General features: G+C 39.7%; 1 protein-coding gene across 29 annotated transcripts in view; it reads right to left on the bottom strand.

Moving 5' to 3' along the window:
* The window catches only part of LOC135197228 (calcium/calmodulin-dependent protein kinase type II alpha chain-like), a 751907-nt gene extending 737464 nt beyond the window's left edge, over positions 1-14443 (bottom strand). For 4 of the 29 annotated variants that reach the window (XM_064224285.1, XM_064224292.1, XM_064224284.1 and 1 more), the window contains exon 1: positions 14092-14435. In XM_064224285.1, coding sequence (XP_064080355.1) covers positions 14092-14153 — 62 coding nt within the window. In that variant the 5' untranslated portion in view covers positions 14154-14435. Of the gene's footprint in view, positions 1-14091 lie in introns of all 29 variants that reach the window. The other 25 variants (XM_064224304.1, XM_064224300.1, XM_064224299.1 and 22 more) reach the window with 10 other exon arrangements.
* Between the last annotated feature and the right edge of the window lie 3820 nt (positions 14444-18263).

Here is an 18263-nt window from a genome sequence, read left to right as displayed (position 1 = left end):
CATTGGGTTGTCATTGTTTATTTTACATTTCTGTTACAATTCTTTCAAGGAAAGATTCTTACTACTTCCCTACCAGCAGTGTTACACGGTACTACGTTTTTACTTCGCTTATTGTTTATCGTTCAAGAAATGAAGCCCTAACCAACCCCGAGTGCTAATTTCACTATGCTTAATAATCTACTCGAAATGCAGCTTACTTTGCCCTCCACACGTCATCTGAAGTTATCACATTCAGCCTCCAATTTGTACAGTTATCACTGTTTATGTTTATCTGAGTAATCTATCTCGATTCAATGATATGGAAACAATACAGCAAATCTCAAAGCATAATAAGATCCTCCAAGCGGCCTTTGCACCGCAAATCTAAAAGAGTATAATTTTAGACGATTATGATTTTCAACCGATCCTTTCAAATATCGATAATGAAAAATAACGACAGTTCAACAAAGCCACACACAAAAAAAACAGCTTAGGATGACTATCAGAATAGGCGTGGCAGTAGCCTAAAAACATGATTTACCTGCGAGCGATAACATGGTACTATCGATGACTGTTCTCAAAAGGAAGAACAAATGGGCATGAACATAATTACATCTGTACAATTCTGAATCATCATAATCCTGAAATAACAATCTGACAGATTCTTTCATAAAATACATCATCATCGTCGCTGTCTTCCAGAGTCTCTCTGAATGATTCTGTCTGATTCTTCTCTTGAAGCTTTCTACTCCGACTGACTCGTCTCTTAAAATTTACGGCGCAGAATAACGCTTCCTTTAAATCACGATTCTGGAAGATTCCACTCTTTAAAAACACAGTTCTTCATTATTCTTCCCATACTGTTGTAATCTTCAAAGTCCTAGCCAATTACCACCTAGCATTCAAGAGGGAGAGTCAACAGATATTAGATGGATTAAGGTACAGGGTAACATAGGGGGAAGGAACGACACTGTGCCGTCTCGTAATACAGAAAAATGTATCGCCTAGACATATTCATCATACATAGGTACATATGAATATATAAATACATACATAATATATATATATATATATATATATATATATATATATATATATATATGTGTGTGTGTGTGTGTGTTGTGTGTGTGTGTGTGTGTGTGTGTGTACTTATATATTATATATACAAAAATGTAAATATACATAATTTACGTATGGTTATATGAATATATTAGTTTGTTTATATATATATATATATATATATATATATATATATATATATATATATATATATATTATATATATCACACCATACAACATCAAGCCTACAACCAGATTCACAGATGCAATATCTCTTGTACCTCAAAATAGCCCATGCCAAGAAGGCATACTAGATTATGCACCATCGCAAGCGGGATATCTAATTTTAATGGCGAAAAGACCTTGAACAATTTCGTATTTGAAGGACAAACGTGACTGTATACGTTTCGGTGAAGCCACCTAACTCTTTAAAGAGAGAGAGAGAGAGAGAGAGAGAGAGGAGAGAGAGAGAGAGAGAAAATTCACAACAATGGTCTATTTAAAGCCTTAAGGTCACATACAAGTCCCTTGAAGGCACCACATTCCAACGAGCGCTTCAACTGGCGTCAATATCTGGCGAGCATTGTTTAGAAGTACTACTGTACAGCCCCGTTTGTAGCAACAGTTTATAGAGCCTCATCAATTTAAGCCTCAACCTTCTTCCCAGTTAGCAAGTAAACTAGCCGTTCGTCAACTGTCTTCTAGACTCGCTGTTTGGTCTACTTGAAAAAACATCCCGCCTGGCAATCCAATCACATTTAGCCTACATGAAGTGTCAAGGCTCAACTACCGGATTGATCTCTCAGTTTCTAAAACAGCAACGAAAATCGTTCTCTCTATTTTTTAAAACTACAAATCAACCAGGATCTCTCATCCACGAAAGCCACATTATACCAGGGAAGCCCTAATACTGGGTCATAAAACTGAGCGAGCAAGTAGGCCTGTGGCTGAATTGGCAGCACTCCAAACTTTATATTCAGGACGATCAGCGCCACAATTTCCTTCGATTTCCCCTAAGCTCTCACCCCCCGTTTTACAAGATACATCTGTCTTTAACACTAAGATTTACTTTAAAAAATAATTCGCCTTCCACCATCATTATTTCGCAGCCGTTTGATGCAGCTACTCATTGGTCGCGTGTTGCACAAGAATGACCACTCGGGAACTCATTTACGACGAGATCTAATCTAGAAAGTTTTTCGCCAAAGTAGCTGGCTAACATTTGATGGTGAAGGCGTGCGAGGGGATTCACTTCCTGTCTCATCATTCAGTGCTTTCTAGCAAAGGGCCCAAGATTACAGAAACGTCATCTGCTAAGGCTTCTGTTTCTGACTCTTCTTACATAGCAGCAACACTGTATTATTCTTTTAAGTTCCACGTTGGCCGAGTGCATTTCGCGCTCGGCTACCAACCCGGTGGTCCGAAGTTCGATTCCCGGCTCGATCAACACGAAACCAGAGGAATTTATTTCTGGTGATAGAAATTAATTTCTCGATACAATATGGTTCGGATCCCACAATAAGCTGTAGGTCCCGTTGCTAGGTGACCAGTCGGTTCCTAGCCATGTAAAAATATCTAATCCTTCGGGGCAGCCTTTGGAGAGCTGTTAATCAGCTCAGTGGTTTGGTAAAACTAAGATATACTTATTATTCACTTAGCAAACAGACCCCCTCTGATCACCGAAGCTGTAACAGTGAATACCAAGTGACAAAGTATAGCACCAAAACAAGGCTCCATCAGACAGGGTACTAAAACAAGTTAAGTATATCTTAGTTTTACCAGACCACTGAGCCGATTAACAGCTCTCCTAAGGCTGCCCCGAAGGATTAGATATTTTTACGTAGCTAGGAACCAATTGGTTACCTAGCAACGGGACCTACAAGTTATTGTGGGATCCGAACCACATTATATCGAAGAATAAATTTCTATCACCAGAAAAAAAACTCCTCTGGTTCCACGTTGGCCGAGCCGAGAATCGAACTTCGGACCACCAGATTGGTAGTCGAGCGCGAAATCCACTCGGCCAACGAGGGACAGACAAGGTACTGCTGATTCAGTTGACCTAAATCTACCACACGATCTAAAGGAATTTCTCGACTTGTTTTGCAGAGGTTCGAGTATAAAGGAAGAGACAAGAACAAGGAACTCTGATAACTTTGACGTTCTAGGGATAAAATTAACGTTAATAACTAATGGAGACGAAGTACCGCATAAGGAAAAACTAAAGATCCGCAAAACCTGATTCTCAAACAAAAAAGATCCGAATTCCGAAGTTTAACCACCTTCATAGTTTTGGACGGTTACCGATACCTTGTCGTTTCACAATAACTAGTTTCCATTAAACAACCGCATCAATATTAAAATTGCTAAAAAATCTAAAAGACGTGCACAATAACCACTACAAAGTTCCTTTGTGTTAAAAATAGCAATAGTTCCTGGAATTTCTACTTTCAGTCAGAGTTCGGATAAAAGCTTGTATGACATTCCTACGTCAAACGTTTAAATCATTCACGCCTGACCGTTTGCAAGACAAAAGCGGATTAAATATGAATTCTAGAGCCTCTACACTTGATAGTGAAAGTAAAACTTTAATCTTTCGTTCCTTGTCTCAACCACCAGCAGCCATAAACCTCTGATAACTATGGTCAAAGCCGATAACTACCGATAACTAACAATCCGGCTACAAAGATTACATTATTTCTGAACTATGCAGCAAAGTTAAGCACCTGTTCGTAATATGATTGCAGTTAGTTTTAATCATTTTGATATCAAATTGTAAGAGAAATTCCATAGCATTTGAGACTTCGTCATCCTGGTTAAAAAAAAATCATATTTGAATTTTCATCCTCTCTTAAAATGAAATTCTCATACTCCTTTTCCAAGATGCAAAAACAAGAGCCCTTCATCCAGAATTAAGAGAGAAATTCTCAACAATCTGAAAATTCCTATTCTGAAATAAGCTGGAATTTTCAAATGCTCCTAGATCAGATTAGATTATAAAATTTTTGGCACAGCCAAGCGCCGGAGCCGAGGGGCCATTCAGCGCATCTATACATCTTAAAATTTAAAAAGTCACTGACGCAAAAACAAACATACACACAACCGATCTAACATACAAATCATTCATTTATAAAAACCAAACAAGAAACCTGAAACAAACAAGAGAAAATGACAATTCATAAAAAAAGACTAATATTTTTTCAAAATGTCATAATTTGCTCAGCCTGAGCACCTACACCTAAAATATCGGCAAGAGTCTTATTTGCCAGCAGACAAGCTCTAAGTTTGTTTTTAAAATGAGGGCACTCCACCAAAGTATGCACCACTTCCAATGCTCCTGTTCCAAGTGGTAAGAAACCCCTCGGATGCACAACCCAGCAGCGGCTTTCATTCCAGGCAGAGGCTGCTTCGGGTCAGGCAGCCGTAGTAGTCTCTTGGTGCGGAGAAAATTCAATAGCGACCCCCCCCCCCCTAGAGAGCGAAGATTCTGGTGCATCAGCAGGCATCCCAAGCCTTAACCTTATCAAACAGCTATCAGCCCACGGTTGGAGAAAATAAACCCGGACCAAATGTTCGGCGTCCCAAAGCGGAGGCGCGTCGCTGAATGGCGACCAGCGAAGAGAGGGATGACAGTTTGCAGACATGCAATCATATATCTTACGAGGAATTAAAATCTTAAATTTAATACGGGCAACTGGGCAGACTAATTCTGAGGCGCAACTAGATGTAATACATATGGGCCACTGGGCATTTGATTCCGGGATACTACAAACCATATGAAATACAAAACTGGATACTTCATTCTGTGCTTCAAGCCACTTCAAACCAGTAATTGATCATCACCTTCAAATAAATAACTGGAATATTAATTCTAGATTCAAAATCAGTCCATTGACAACAATATGTTTGCCATATTTTAGATACAAACACAGTATTAAAAAATATTATATTAAATCTGTACCAAATCCAGTCATTATAGTATAACAAATTGCATGTTGAATTGTGTTACATGCACCTTCGTACAATCTTAATAAACCAATAAAGATACAATGACCAAAAATAGACTTCTCCGGCGAAAGGCATTTTACTTTCATTCAAGGTCTCCGACAGAATCAATAGCCAAAAGTGGAACACGCAATGTTGACATTGACACGTGTAAGCTACCCAACACTCGAAACCAATGTATTTGGGGCTTCTGCTTCGATGACCATTGGTGCGTGCCCCCAGTTTGGTAGACTACTACTCAACCAATAAATCTGAGGGGTTAGTCACCTTCCATTCTACCAAACCCTGATCGGTATGAACTCGGAATGTATCCATCTTTGTCAAAGTCCAGGGTAAACTCAATGGGACGCCGTGTTTAGTACTATAGTAGATTCACATCAACAACGCATTTGATGTCTAGGCCAGTCCCTTAGGTCGCTCCTGATTGGCTGTTGATAAGCAAATCACAGGGCTGGAAACTCTCAGTCTCTCCAGAGAGTTCACATAGGGATACTTTTGAAAGACTTATCTCTAAAGAGAGGTGGAACATACATCCTGCCTATGTGAACTCTCTCAAGAGACAGTTTCCAGCTCTGTGATTGGCTTATCAACAGCCTTTCAGGAGCGACGTAAGGGACTGGCCTAGACAACAAATGCACGGCTAATGTGAATCTACTATAGCCCCGGGATCAAAGATATGGTTTATTACTATAATTTGTCGACCACACAATACAGAAATGTGGGCGCCACTTTGGCTTGTTATCTACACGTCACCTCCGAGGTCCTAGTACTAAACATGGAGGAAGCTCCTTAGGATGCAGTGTTGAGTACTAGCCCCTTGGGGATCAGAGTATTATATACACCCATTTCTATGGTCTGTGGTCAACAAATTATATTCATAAACGATGTGTTCGTTCGGCCATCTACTTTGCATTTACCATACGGTGTTTAGCACCTCGTAGTGCCAAAGTAGCAACGAAATGTGTGTATATGTTTGATCTCCCATAAAGGGGTAGTACCGTCAGTGTACGTCATGTGGTGCACCGTAGGCATTACTTAAGGTTCTTTGCAGCGTCCCATCGTCCACCAGCTGCAACCCCTTTTATTCCTTTTACTGCATCTCTGTTCTTATTCTTTCTCTTCCTTCTTGCTGTCCAGCCTCTCCTAACACTTGCATCATAGTGCTCTTCAGAGATTTTCCTCCTGTTACACCTTTCAAGCCCTTCTATTCTCAATTTCCCTTTCTGCGCTGAATGACCTCATAGGTCCCAGTGCTTGGACTTGGGCCAAATTCTATATGTTTGATCCCCGAGAGTTAGTACCAAACACGGCAAAACAGTTATTCATCTACACTGTGTCGCTGTGTTCAACACTAGCCCCTAGAGGATCTAAAATGTCCTTAAGTGCATATATATATATATATATATGATATATAATATATAGATATATATATAGATATATATATTATATATATATATATATAATACTTTGATCCCTGAGGGGCTTGTACTAAACACGGCGTCCCATTTAGCATCCGCCATGTTTAGTACTACGTAGCACTGGAGAGGTGGATACATGCCGGGTTAATACCACCCAGATCACTAGTACCGGAGGAGGTGGATACATGCCGGGTTAATACCACCCAGAGCACTAGTACCGGAGGAGGTGCATACATGCCAGGTTAATAGCACCCAGATCACTAGTACCGGAGGAGGTGGATACATGCCAGGTTAATACCACCCAGATCACTAGTACCGGAGCAGGTGGATACATGCCGGGTTAATACCACCCGGCAGAAAATCATCCTAGTAACCGGAGCAGGTGGATACATGCCGGTTAATACCACCCACCCTGTCCCTAGTTAATGGAGGAGGTGCCTACCTGCCAGGTTAATACCAACCCTAGATCACAGTCCGGAGCAGGTGGAATACCATGCCTGGGTTAATAACCACCCAGATCACTAGTCCGGGAGGAGGGTGGAATACATGCCGGGGTACCCAGGGCCTTAGTCCGGGAGGAGGTGGCCACCAGAATCACTAGTACCGGAGGAGGTGGATAAATGCTGGGTTAATACCACCCAGATCACTAGTACCGGAGGAGGTGGATACATGCCGGGTTAATACCACCCAGATCACTAGTACCGGAGGAGGTGGATACATTCTGGGTTAAGAAACAAACCCAGATCATAGTACCGATACCGGAGGAGGTGGATACATCGGGTTAGATACTACCACCCATCACTAGTAACCGGTACCGGCGGGAGGTGGATACCATGCTGGGTTTCCAATACCCACCCGATCACTAGTACCGGTAGGAGGTGGATAAATTCTGGGTTAATACCACCCAGATCACTAGTACCAGAGGTGGTGGATACATGCCGGGTTAATACCACCCAGATCACTAGTACCGGAAGAGGTGGATACATGCTGGGTTAATACCACCCAGATCACTAGTACCGGAGGAGGTGGATAAATGCTGGGTTAATACCACCCAGATCACTAGTACCAGAGGTGGTGGATACATGCCAGGTTAATACCACCCAGATCACTAGTACCGGAAGAGGTGGATACATGCCGGGTTAATACCACCTTGATCTTCCAATGGCTCTGTAACCAAAGACCCCCAAAAGAGACTCGAGGGTTCAAGAGTTACATATTTGTGGCCGCATCTGCTTTCTTGGGAAAGTCGTGCGCAGCCCCGTCTATGACTACCTCAAAAGTCTTTCAGCGGAACTTTCAAAAAGAAAGTTATCATGCGACTCATTCCATGAGAAAACCACACAGGGGTCACTCATTCGTCTTCTTCCACCAAGAGTCCGTGCTGGTACAAGGTCAGCTTTATCTAACACAGGACTTGGTAAGACACCACAATAAGACAAACGCCAAGAGAGTCGAAAACAAGAAGGAAATAGTAAATTCTTTTTTAAGTAATTCTCACATCAGTAAAACTCCATCCTTATCTTCCCCAAAAACGCGGACAGACAGACACCTGGCAAAAGCTATAACCTTTAAAAAGTACCCGTTCAACGCCGGTTCCTCCATAACTCCCTCAGCGTTACATGCAAAATGACAAAGGCGCATTAAAGGACTCCAACGCGCAGATGCACACTCACTGTTCTACGTTCACCAAATTTTTTTTTTTTTCAATCTTTAAGAACACGACAAGAAACTCCGAGAGCGCTTCAAGGTTGCCTTTTACACGATATATAACTTTCTAAAACTACAGGTCATCAGATTTTTTAAAACTATTCCGGAATCAACCACGTTCTCTCTCTCTCTCTCTCTCTCTCTCTCTCCTCTCCAGCACTCATTAAAATACCTACAATACCTTTGTTAGTATATGATATACTATTTCATGAAAAAATAACAAACCATACAGAGCAGTCATCCTCATAAATACACATCTCATTTTACCAGATTAAAGATGGCCAAGCGATGACGAACTTGGCCTACAAACGGCTGTTAAACTACTACGATAGATTTCCCGTTCTTCCCTCTGCGGCGTGGTGGGTATGGTATTAGCGTCCCACCTCGGTGGTCGCGGGTTCTATTCTCGGTCATTCCATTGAGGAGTGAGAGATGTGTATTTCTGGTGATAGAAGTTCACGCTCGACGTGGTTCGGAAGTCACGTCAAGCCGTTGGTCCCGTTGCTGAATAAGCACTGGTTCCACGCAACGTAAAAGCACCATACAAACAAACAAACCAAAATCCCTCTGGAAAAGAAAATCAGCACCGCAGGGATAGTTGTTTAACGAAGGCCAGCAGTCACTGATTCCTTATCGAATAGAATAGAATATAGGATTTAGGCGAAAGGTCAAGCACTGGGATCTAAGAGGCCATTCGGAAACAAAAAAGATGTGAAAGGTGTAACAGGAGGAAAACCTCAAAGCAGTTGCACAATGAATCAATTGTTAAGGGGGGTCGAGGGAAGTAAAATGGAAGAAAAAGAATGATCGGAGGTACAGTAAAATAAATGAAAGGGGTTACAGCTAGGGGCCAAGGGTACGCTGCAAAGAACCTTAAGTAATGCCTACAGTGTACCGAATAAGGTGCACTGACGGCACGACCCCCTTACGGGACAGATACCATATAAACTTTTTCGGCAAATACCACAAGGCGTCAATCAAAGCTGACACCGATTTTAGTTTCCGAGATATCTATACTGGGGCTGATTATGATGAGGGGGATTAAACTGGATGAAAAGAGCTTCTCGAAGCATAGCATAGGCGCTGAATCATGCATGATAGCCAACATTAACTTTGATAGACTTGAGATGTCTTACTGAAAAGTCCCATTCATTACCATGTGGAGTATATGAAAAATGAGATTGTAATTTTCGGAAACAAACGCACTACAGATCCTCTATATTTAATATATATATATATATATATATATATATATATATATATATATATATATATATATATATATATAAGGTATAAGCCACGAAGGAAAAATAAACAACAGAGTCTCTGCAAGATCTTTCGACGTTCAACGTCTGCTGGGTAAAGGACGTTGAACGTCGAAAGATCCTGCAGAGACTCCGTTGTTTATTCTTCCCTCGTGGCTTATACCTTTATTTGTGGATTTATCACGTTCCAAACTTTCGTGATTCAGTTATACATATACTATATATATATATCTATATATATATATATATATCTATATATATATATATATAGAGAGAGAGAGAGAGAGAGAGAGAGAGAGAGAGAGAGAGAGAGAGAGAGAGTGTGTCGAAACAAACTAACCAGCATTTTCTTGTCTCGAACCTGTTCATTCAATCAGACATCTCATCTACACATGATTTTGTAAATTATGAAATCTTACAGGAATAATTCTAGTGATACAATTATGATTTAAGTGACCTTTGGTATACTAACCTTCCGTTACATCTAAGCAGTTGCTCCGTCTTGGATTACAAAACAGAAATTGTAGACAAGAGTGAATGACAGAATCTATTCACTGAAAAGTTGGGGTGATTACCCTTTCATTGCGTTTACATAACGACCAATTTAACGGGCAATTAGATCCTTAACTAGCTCGACCAGAAAAAAGAAAAAGAAAGACGCGGGTACGGGAAGAAAAGTGTTTTGGGTGGGAGGTTGTGATAAAATCTGATTTCGAAAGACGAAAAACTTATTAATAAAAGTAGTCATTCATTAAATATGGAGCCCTTATTCACCAGAATTGAGGAGCAACAACTATATAATACACCAAGGAATATTTTTGTCTGCTCCAACTGCTGAATCACTTTTAAATAAGATGAACGAGGCTTGTTAGTACTAATTATATCCGTTGATTGTTTCCTTCTTTCCCCTTGATGTGAACGCCAATTTTCTTCCTTACTTTTCATTTCATTTTAAAGCTGGACTCTCTCTCCCTGACGGATGTGTAGTGAAGCAGGAACAATATAACTACCATACTTAGATTCAGTCAGCCTGGTGGCAAGGGAATAATAGTGATGATCAAAATCATAACTTTTACAGTTTAACGAAAGTAAAGAGACAGGAATAAGGAAAACCAACCAGACGAGTAAAATTACAAGACAATGACGTGAAAACTGATTACAAGGCCAATGAAAATTCACCCCATCTGCAAATTACGTCACGAGAATCCAGAACTTACTTCACGCAGAACAGGAGAGAGAGAGAGAGAGAGAGAGAGAGAGAGAGAGAGAGAGAGAGAGAGAGAGAGAGAGAGAGCCAGCACAGCAGCGGGGAAAACTTCGAACAACTTCTCAGAGCCCCAGGCTGACTGAACTTCCCTCCAATGAAAAGTTCGCCGATGTAAGACATGCCATCCACCATCACCATTCACGCATTGCGAGACAAAGTGAAACCAGATGAGGCGAATTTAGAATGTGTCGGTGAAAATTGAAATTTTGCAATCAAGGCGAAGAACTACTTATCATGGGTCGGGATCAATATGTAAAGGATTCTCCTACAATTCCGAGTTGGGAGAGTACATGATAAATTGCAAATTCGTGCAGTGATGCCTTCGCCCGATAGATTTCCGTGAAACTTTCACCAGGGGTGACCCACGAGCCAAGGACCGGAAAACGAGCGAAGAACGACGTTCTTGCTCTGGTTTGGATCTTCAAAGAAACAGCGCTTAAAACCTAAGATCAACATTCACCCCTCTTGCAATTCGGATGCATGTCCAGATGCCTTCACGTCGATTAATGTACTATAAACACTCACGAAAACTTAGATACGATGTTACCCACCAAACAAGAAGACGAACAGTTAAGCTAAGCTATTCTAAGAGCATACCAAGTAGATTCCGTAAAAGGACATGAAGGAAAAAGAATCTTGAGTATAAATAAAAATCTGACAAAAGCTCCAAATGTGCATACAGATACTAAATGTATTTAAGTAGACACCTGACAAAAATAAGCTTAAGACACATAGATACATGCAGAAATAATTTTATGCGAATATAAATACTTAATATGTATGAGTTTAAGAGAATTAAAATATAAAAAAAATTATTTTTATAAAATTTTTTAAGTTCGATTGCATAGACGACTATGATAATAAGCTTATAATGCCTAGAATCCAACACCATACAAAAGTTTGGAGTCCAAGGAATAAATTTAAATACCTAAAATACTATCAACGAAAATCTTAACCACAGCCAATCTTACAGTAGGCCAATGCAGAAAACTGGTGATAAGTGACACCAACCACCCGACATTAACCATAAAATTATTTCTACGGACTACAAATTTAACGAAGTACGAAAACCTGTGCGTCTGTAAAATGAAAATGCCAATGCCCTAATTTCTGCTAAAGAAAATAGCAAATCCGCACAACTCAGCCTAGGTATTTCTGTAATGTATCCGCACAACTTAGCCTAGGTATTTCTGTAATGTCTATCATTGTAAACCATAACTTCCCTACGTGTCTTTGTTCTTGTTTCTCCGGACCTAGGCAAGAAAAGTGCATTAGGTTGCAAATCCCTATGCCCTGGTAGTATTACATTGACCCTTCCAATCGATGAACCTGGAATATATATGCTCACAGCTCTGAAAGACTCCACATTACTACTCATTTCTGGAAAATGTAAGGATGGCTCATTAAACGAACTTTGCCGTGCCGTTTCACCTCGAATCACCCTAATTTTCATGACATCGTCACATTCACTTCAGTAATATTAAAGACGCCAAGTTCAAATGTCTAACAAAACACTTCAAGATGTCACTCACTTTCAATTATACTCGTAGTTAAAGTAAAATCTTCAACTCCGAAAAAACTATGTGAAAGCTCTCTCTCTCTGCATATATAAATATATATATATATATATATATATATATATATATATATATATATATATTATATATTATATATATATATATATATATATATATATATATATATATATATATATATATATATATATATATAGTGTGTGCGTGGTTTGAGTAGAACTGTCCAACGCATGCGCATGTGAGGAATGTGTGTGCGCGCGTGTATACGGTGCATATGACGTATGGGCCTAAATAACATCTCCAGAATACACGATTTCGTGTGATGCGGCTGATGCCATTCAAACAGTCAGGCAAGAGCTTCTCTCTCTCTCACTTTTTTTCTTCCTTTACTACTTTATCACACTATGCCTACTTACATTCTGTTCCCAGTACAATATGAAATAAAATAAAATTAGGGGCCAGATTAAATGGCAAGCGTTAGTTTCACATTATCAAAAATTCAAGTTTCCCGTCCTGCATCTTGGTTTTTTAATATAATTATCAGATAACTTAATACTTTACCCAACAAAATATGTTTGTTTCATTCAAGGTTTAACAACATGAACGTAATCACACCGTTCTAATATATTTCCACTTAGACTGCTGCTGATATAACGAAACCTTTAACTAAACGCTTGTTGGTGGATGGCCTTAGGGAAATCTTTGTGGAAATTTTTTACCTTAGACTATCAGTGATAATGAGTGACGTAAAAGCTCTAAGTAAGTCCTATTTGGAGGTTTGGAGTCTTGCTTATTTAATGCAGACTAACGTGGAACGTGGAGTCCAATTATTTTGCTTTGAGTTATTACAGTTGACAATAGCCTACAAGCCTAAATGTCACGTGTAACGCCCATACCACTTATCGACTGTGCTAGTCAACTACTACGGTATATCAGCTCATTTAATCACAATACGGTACAATCCATCGTTACGCGAGCTCGTAGTACAGGGAGGATTGCTGCAAACGAGCAAACATCCGCCTGGCAAGATGAAATGTCTGCAACGTACGAACATATTCTGATGATGGTTTGACAAAACTGATTAAGCTCAAAGTTACTTCAGCGTCCGGTCTGCTGAATTTCGTAGAAAACAATCTCTCTCTCTCTCTCTCTCTCTTCTCTCTCTCTCTCTCTCTCTATGTGTGTGTGTGTGTGTGTGTGTGTGTGTGTATGTATGTGTGTGTGTGTGTAGCTAATTTTAACGTTCATGCTACAGAAAAACTATCAAAATGGATAAAACTTCATTCCGCCATCCCTTATCAGAAACTCTCCCCCTGTCTGTCGTGGCCAGTAACCTAATCTTTGACAATGGACACTCCCACTTCGTCAGAGAAATCCATTAATCCATAAACTTGGATTTTGTCCAAGGGCAAATCAAGATAGCTGTAAATCCATTACCTTTCGGAAATCCTTGCAATCATTACGAATTGAACGTCAATACTGGAGCTCAGTAATGTAAAATAACACACTGGGTGGCTGGGGAGTAAAGTAGCCTACATACGGCGGAAAACGGATTTCGGTCCCATTTGGACTAGGCTAAGCTCGATTTCATCGTCGTAGTAAAGCTGATAAGACCATGCAGAAAAAAGACGTCAAAATACAGAGAGAGAAAAAAAAACTTACCATCATAGTTGACTGCTAAGCATTTACAGCACAGACGTTAGTGGGGGGAAAAAATCTTTACAATACCGTCGTCCGTCGCGAGTGATCCGTGAAGAGAATGGAGGTGAATTAAAGGACATCTCACCTGTGACGAGCAGACGACGAGGCGATTCCTCTAACTTAGCACTGTCTGACATTTAACTTATAATACTTACTTTCCCAGCTCTTCCTTGAGCTCGTATCCATCGCTGAATCGTGTCGAGGGCTGCGTACTCATGTTGTCAACCGTAGATGTTTTTTCCTCTTTCTTGGACAAGTATCACTTAACACTCCCCTTACACCCAGCTACCTTATGGTGTGGGCTTGCTTAGAGTGTATACTTCTACACAACGCTACTTATGATAACACACACTCATTAGGGATTGCTATTAACCACTAACTAACGTAATGCCACTACTAGCCAGAAAGAGAGTGGGAGACGGGAGTGCACCAGGGAGCCTCAGCTATACTCTCGCGCCGATGTCCACTAAAGGCAGACAGTTGCCAGGTCCTATTTGGACTCCGGTCGAATGTCCCCAGGCCCACACGCGCATCCACCAAGAAATGGAGAAAACGTTTATATACTATACAATCAACACACTATTTCAATATTAATTCCTCTTGTAATATATGAATGATTTTCAATTTAATCAAATCTCTTAAAATATTTTCATAAAGAGCTCAGTGGTACCAAAGCGTAGACTTTGTTTCCACTTTATAACTCTCGTTGCACTGGCGCGCGAACAGATTCTGTACTGTGTTCGCTTTCACACTGCGCGCGTCGTCTGCTAGATGGCACTGAGCGTAAAGTAGTGATAAAGTTTAGTTCACATGCAAGGTTTTCGTGACAGACAACATTTTATCATAAAGTGGCTTTACTTGTTTTAATGAAATGACATCAAAATAATGTGATAAAATATGTTTAATATTATTAATGCAAAACGTTAATCGAATTTCTATCACTCTTAGTACTGATACTGTGCAGCTATTTCCATACGCACAGATTCACTAATTCAGAGGAAATTAAACGATAACAACTGGAAAAGGAGCTCGTTCGAGAGCATGCAACGAGACCCAGTCAGCGCTGAGCTGCTATTGATTTTGTGCGTGCCAGACACAGAAACGACTCCACCAACTAGCATTTAAAACCCTTCAATTAATGTTTATCTGGAATTTTGTTGCTCCTTTTTCAAGAGTCACGTCCTTGAATACAAAAACAGAAAGAAAAAAAGTCGAGCAGTAAGGCTAACTATAGAGAAATGGCTACTTTAAAGCATGATCATCGAGGCATAAATTTCGAAATTTCCCCCGTTACTGTTCACTTTAAAGACGAAGTAAGAGAAACGTTGCCAGGAAGTAGCTTTGACCTCAAGCGAATAAATATCTCCGCAAAATATCTACTTTCTATAAACCCTTTCTATCCGCTGCTGAGGATTAGGGTACGTGCGATACGATGTACTATATAGATTGTGTATTATTGACCATTAAGAATATATATTCTAAGTATATGTACAAGAAGACGGTCACCAATGTTTATGTATGTAGTACATACACATATTATATATATATATATATATATATATATATATATATATATATATATACTATGGATATATGTATGTATGTATGTATGAGTGTGTAGTATGTATATATATATATAATATATATATATTATACATACATACATATATAATATCATACATACTACATATTTTCATACATAATATATACATACTATATATATATATATATATATATGATTTTATTGACCTGATCACGCAATCAAGCCTATCTATGAGTGCCTATGTGCGGATACAATCTGCTCAGTTCCATACCCAATAAAACCGTCTCTCTTTCTCGTAAGCAATAGTTTAGGAGTTACCATCGAGAAAATTAATGCTTAGTGTTTATCGTTCTTCTAACCACGCGACAAGACTCATCATCCCGCCTCATGTACAGCATTTGACGATCGTCAAACCAACAGTCACTTCCTCTGATCGCAGCCTGTTGTCCTCAGCTTTAAAAGATCCGGAAATCGTTGTATCTCCCGTATTTCCTTGCTTATGTTCGCCGTGTTAAGTTACGAGGTGGCTTTGCTATCACCCAGATCAACAAAAATAAAAATAAGTTTATATGATTTTGTATTTCGAATACGTCTGCATCTCTGTGAGTGTTAGTACACACAGAGATGCAGACTTATTCGAAATACAAAATTTTTATGCGTTTTTATTCATTTATTACAGTTTTGATATCATCTAAGTTAAGTGGAAGGATAATTCATCACATTCTGCAGTGCTCGCGCGCAGTCCAATATTATATTATATGTATATATATATATATATATATATATATATATATAGTATAGTATATATATATATATATCTAAGGGTGGTGTGTGTGTATTACAGGTGTGATATCGAGACTAAGTGAAAAATAATCACAAGGTACTCTTGTTGCGATCGAATGTGTAAGTGTTACTGTATGCGTTTGTGGACGTATATCAACAAATGATTAGTGCATAGGCTACTTAAGTCAAACAGAGTTATAAGTGGTTTAGGTAGACGGTCGAGGTCTGTTCTAGAATGTGTATGCGGCAATGAGAGTGAGTTTGTTTGTGTATTTGCACATTGATGCATTCAAAACGTGTAATACAGGTCTGTCATCACCTAGACTTACACGACAAGGTAATCTAACTTTTGCGTGAATGTCGAATGTGTATGAGGGAGAGTGTTTGTGGTTTTGTAAGTGTATTTACACATGGATATAATTACAGTCATGTATATTCGATACATTTGATGTCTTACAAAATCACAGTAAAAACTAAACGAATCGATTCGACGTTCTTCTGGATGTATTTTAACGCCTATCAGGGCGAGCGTATTTCCTGTTTGTTTGTGGCCATTACAAATATTTCAAATGGATATAGCGTATCCATATTTATAAAAGTGTGGGATTGTACCTGATTCGCCCCGCAACGCCCTCCCCCCCCCCACCCCCCCCACCCCCCACCCCCACCCATTTTTTTTTTCTCTCTCCATCCGGCATATTCTTTATCAAGTTTCGTTTTATATCCAGTATCTTTTTCCTCCGAGCCAATCATGCCCTTGTGCCAGAAGCCACCACATTTCGGCGCGTACCTCGCCGTTTTCATGTGGTTTAATCAGAGGCATGGCGGCCATTCTGCGCATGCGCTTGTGTTTTGGTGGTGTTATGTACATCGTTCGTTGCCATTGTGTGCATTCTTAGTATGAGATTACGTACACCGTTCAGATGAGATTTGGTGGATTGGATGTTGAGATAATATATTCATTTCAGTATTTTATAGAATACATTGTTCATTCTAGATTTTGTACTCTATATCTTCGCTGGCATTATATACGTATACTTAGATTATGAAGTGTAAAAGGGTAATAAAAAACAGTTGACACGTCAAAACCACACATTTCGATGAACAATCTTCTCTCACCTACCAACTGTCCGTATCCACCAGTGAGCAGGTTAACAGAAGATTGTTAATCGAAATACATGGTTTTGTCATACACACAGTGTTTTATTAGGCCTTTAAAACTTAATAGTACGCTGTTTGATTACAGTAAAACACATTCATACTGAGACTGTGTGCAAAACTTAAATCATAGGCATTGTTCGCTGAGATGAATCATACCGCACGTTTCGGACGTGTATACATCTCAGCGCATTATTACCAAGGCTTTCATCCTAGGGCCCCTTGACTTCTCTTCATCAAAGCTAGACTTTCATCGATCTCGGAGATATCTTATAGCATTCCGAGAATCTTTTATTATATTTCCCCCCTCCCCCTTCTCTCTCTCTCTCTCTCTCTCTCTCTCTCTCTATCTATCTATCTATCTCCTCTCTCTCTCTCTCGTTACTCATGAAAAGAGAAGGGTTCTTATCGTCTGAATTTCCTCTAACCTAGTTTTTCCCTAAGCACGACGTCCTTCGGATACCCGGTGTACACATCTGCATTGTTGGTGTACAGGCGAGTTTTTTTTTTTTTTTTTCATAAAGTTTCGTTTATTTGTAGCTGATATGTTACTCTAGAAAATCATTTCATGGGCGCAGAGAACATGGGTCATTTTCTGGTACACTGTGTCGTCCTCCAGCAGGCTCCTTCGAGGGACAATTTAAGAGGGCGAAACTGCAGAGCACAACCTTACGCAAACTTTTGTCTTATATGATGACATTCTGGAAGAACGTACCGTATTTTCTTTATATGGCTATCTACATTCAGGACACATAACGTAACAAGTTAGGCTCTACCAACACCACTCCCGTGGAGAACCGGGCCAGTGGTCAGACGCCTCTCCGGTCGAATGCTGACAAAAAT

Source organism: Macrobrachium nipponense, chromosome 18, assembly GCF_015104395.2.
Source record: "Macrobrachium nipponense isolate FS-2020 chromosome 18, ASM1510439v2, whole genome shotgun sequence".
NCBI lineage: Eukaryota > Metazoa > Arthropoda > Malacostraca > Decapoda > Palaemonidae > Macrobrachium > Macrobrachium nipponense.
The sequence above is the reverse complement of the archived record's forward strand: the minus strand, read 5'-3'. Positions and strand labels throughout refer to the sequence as shown.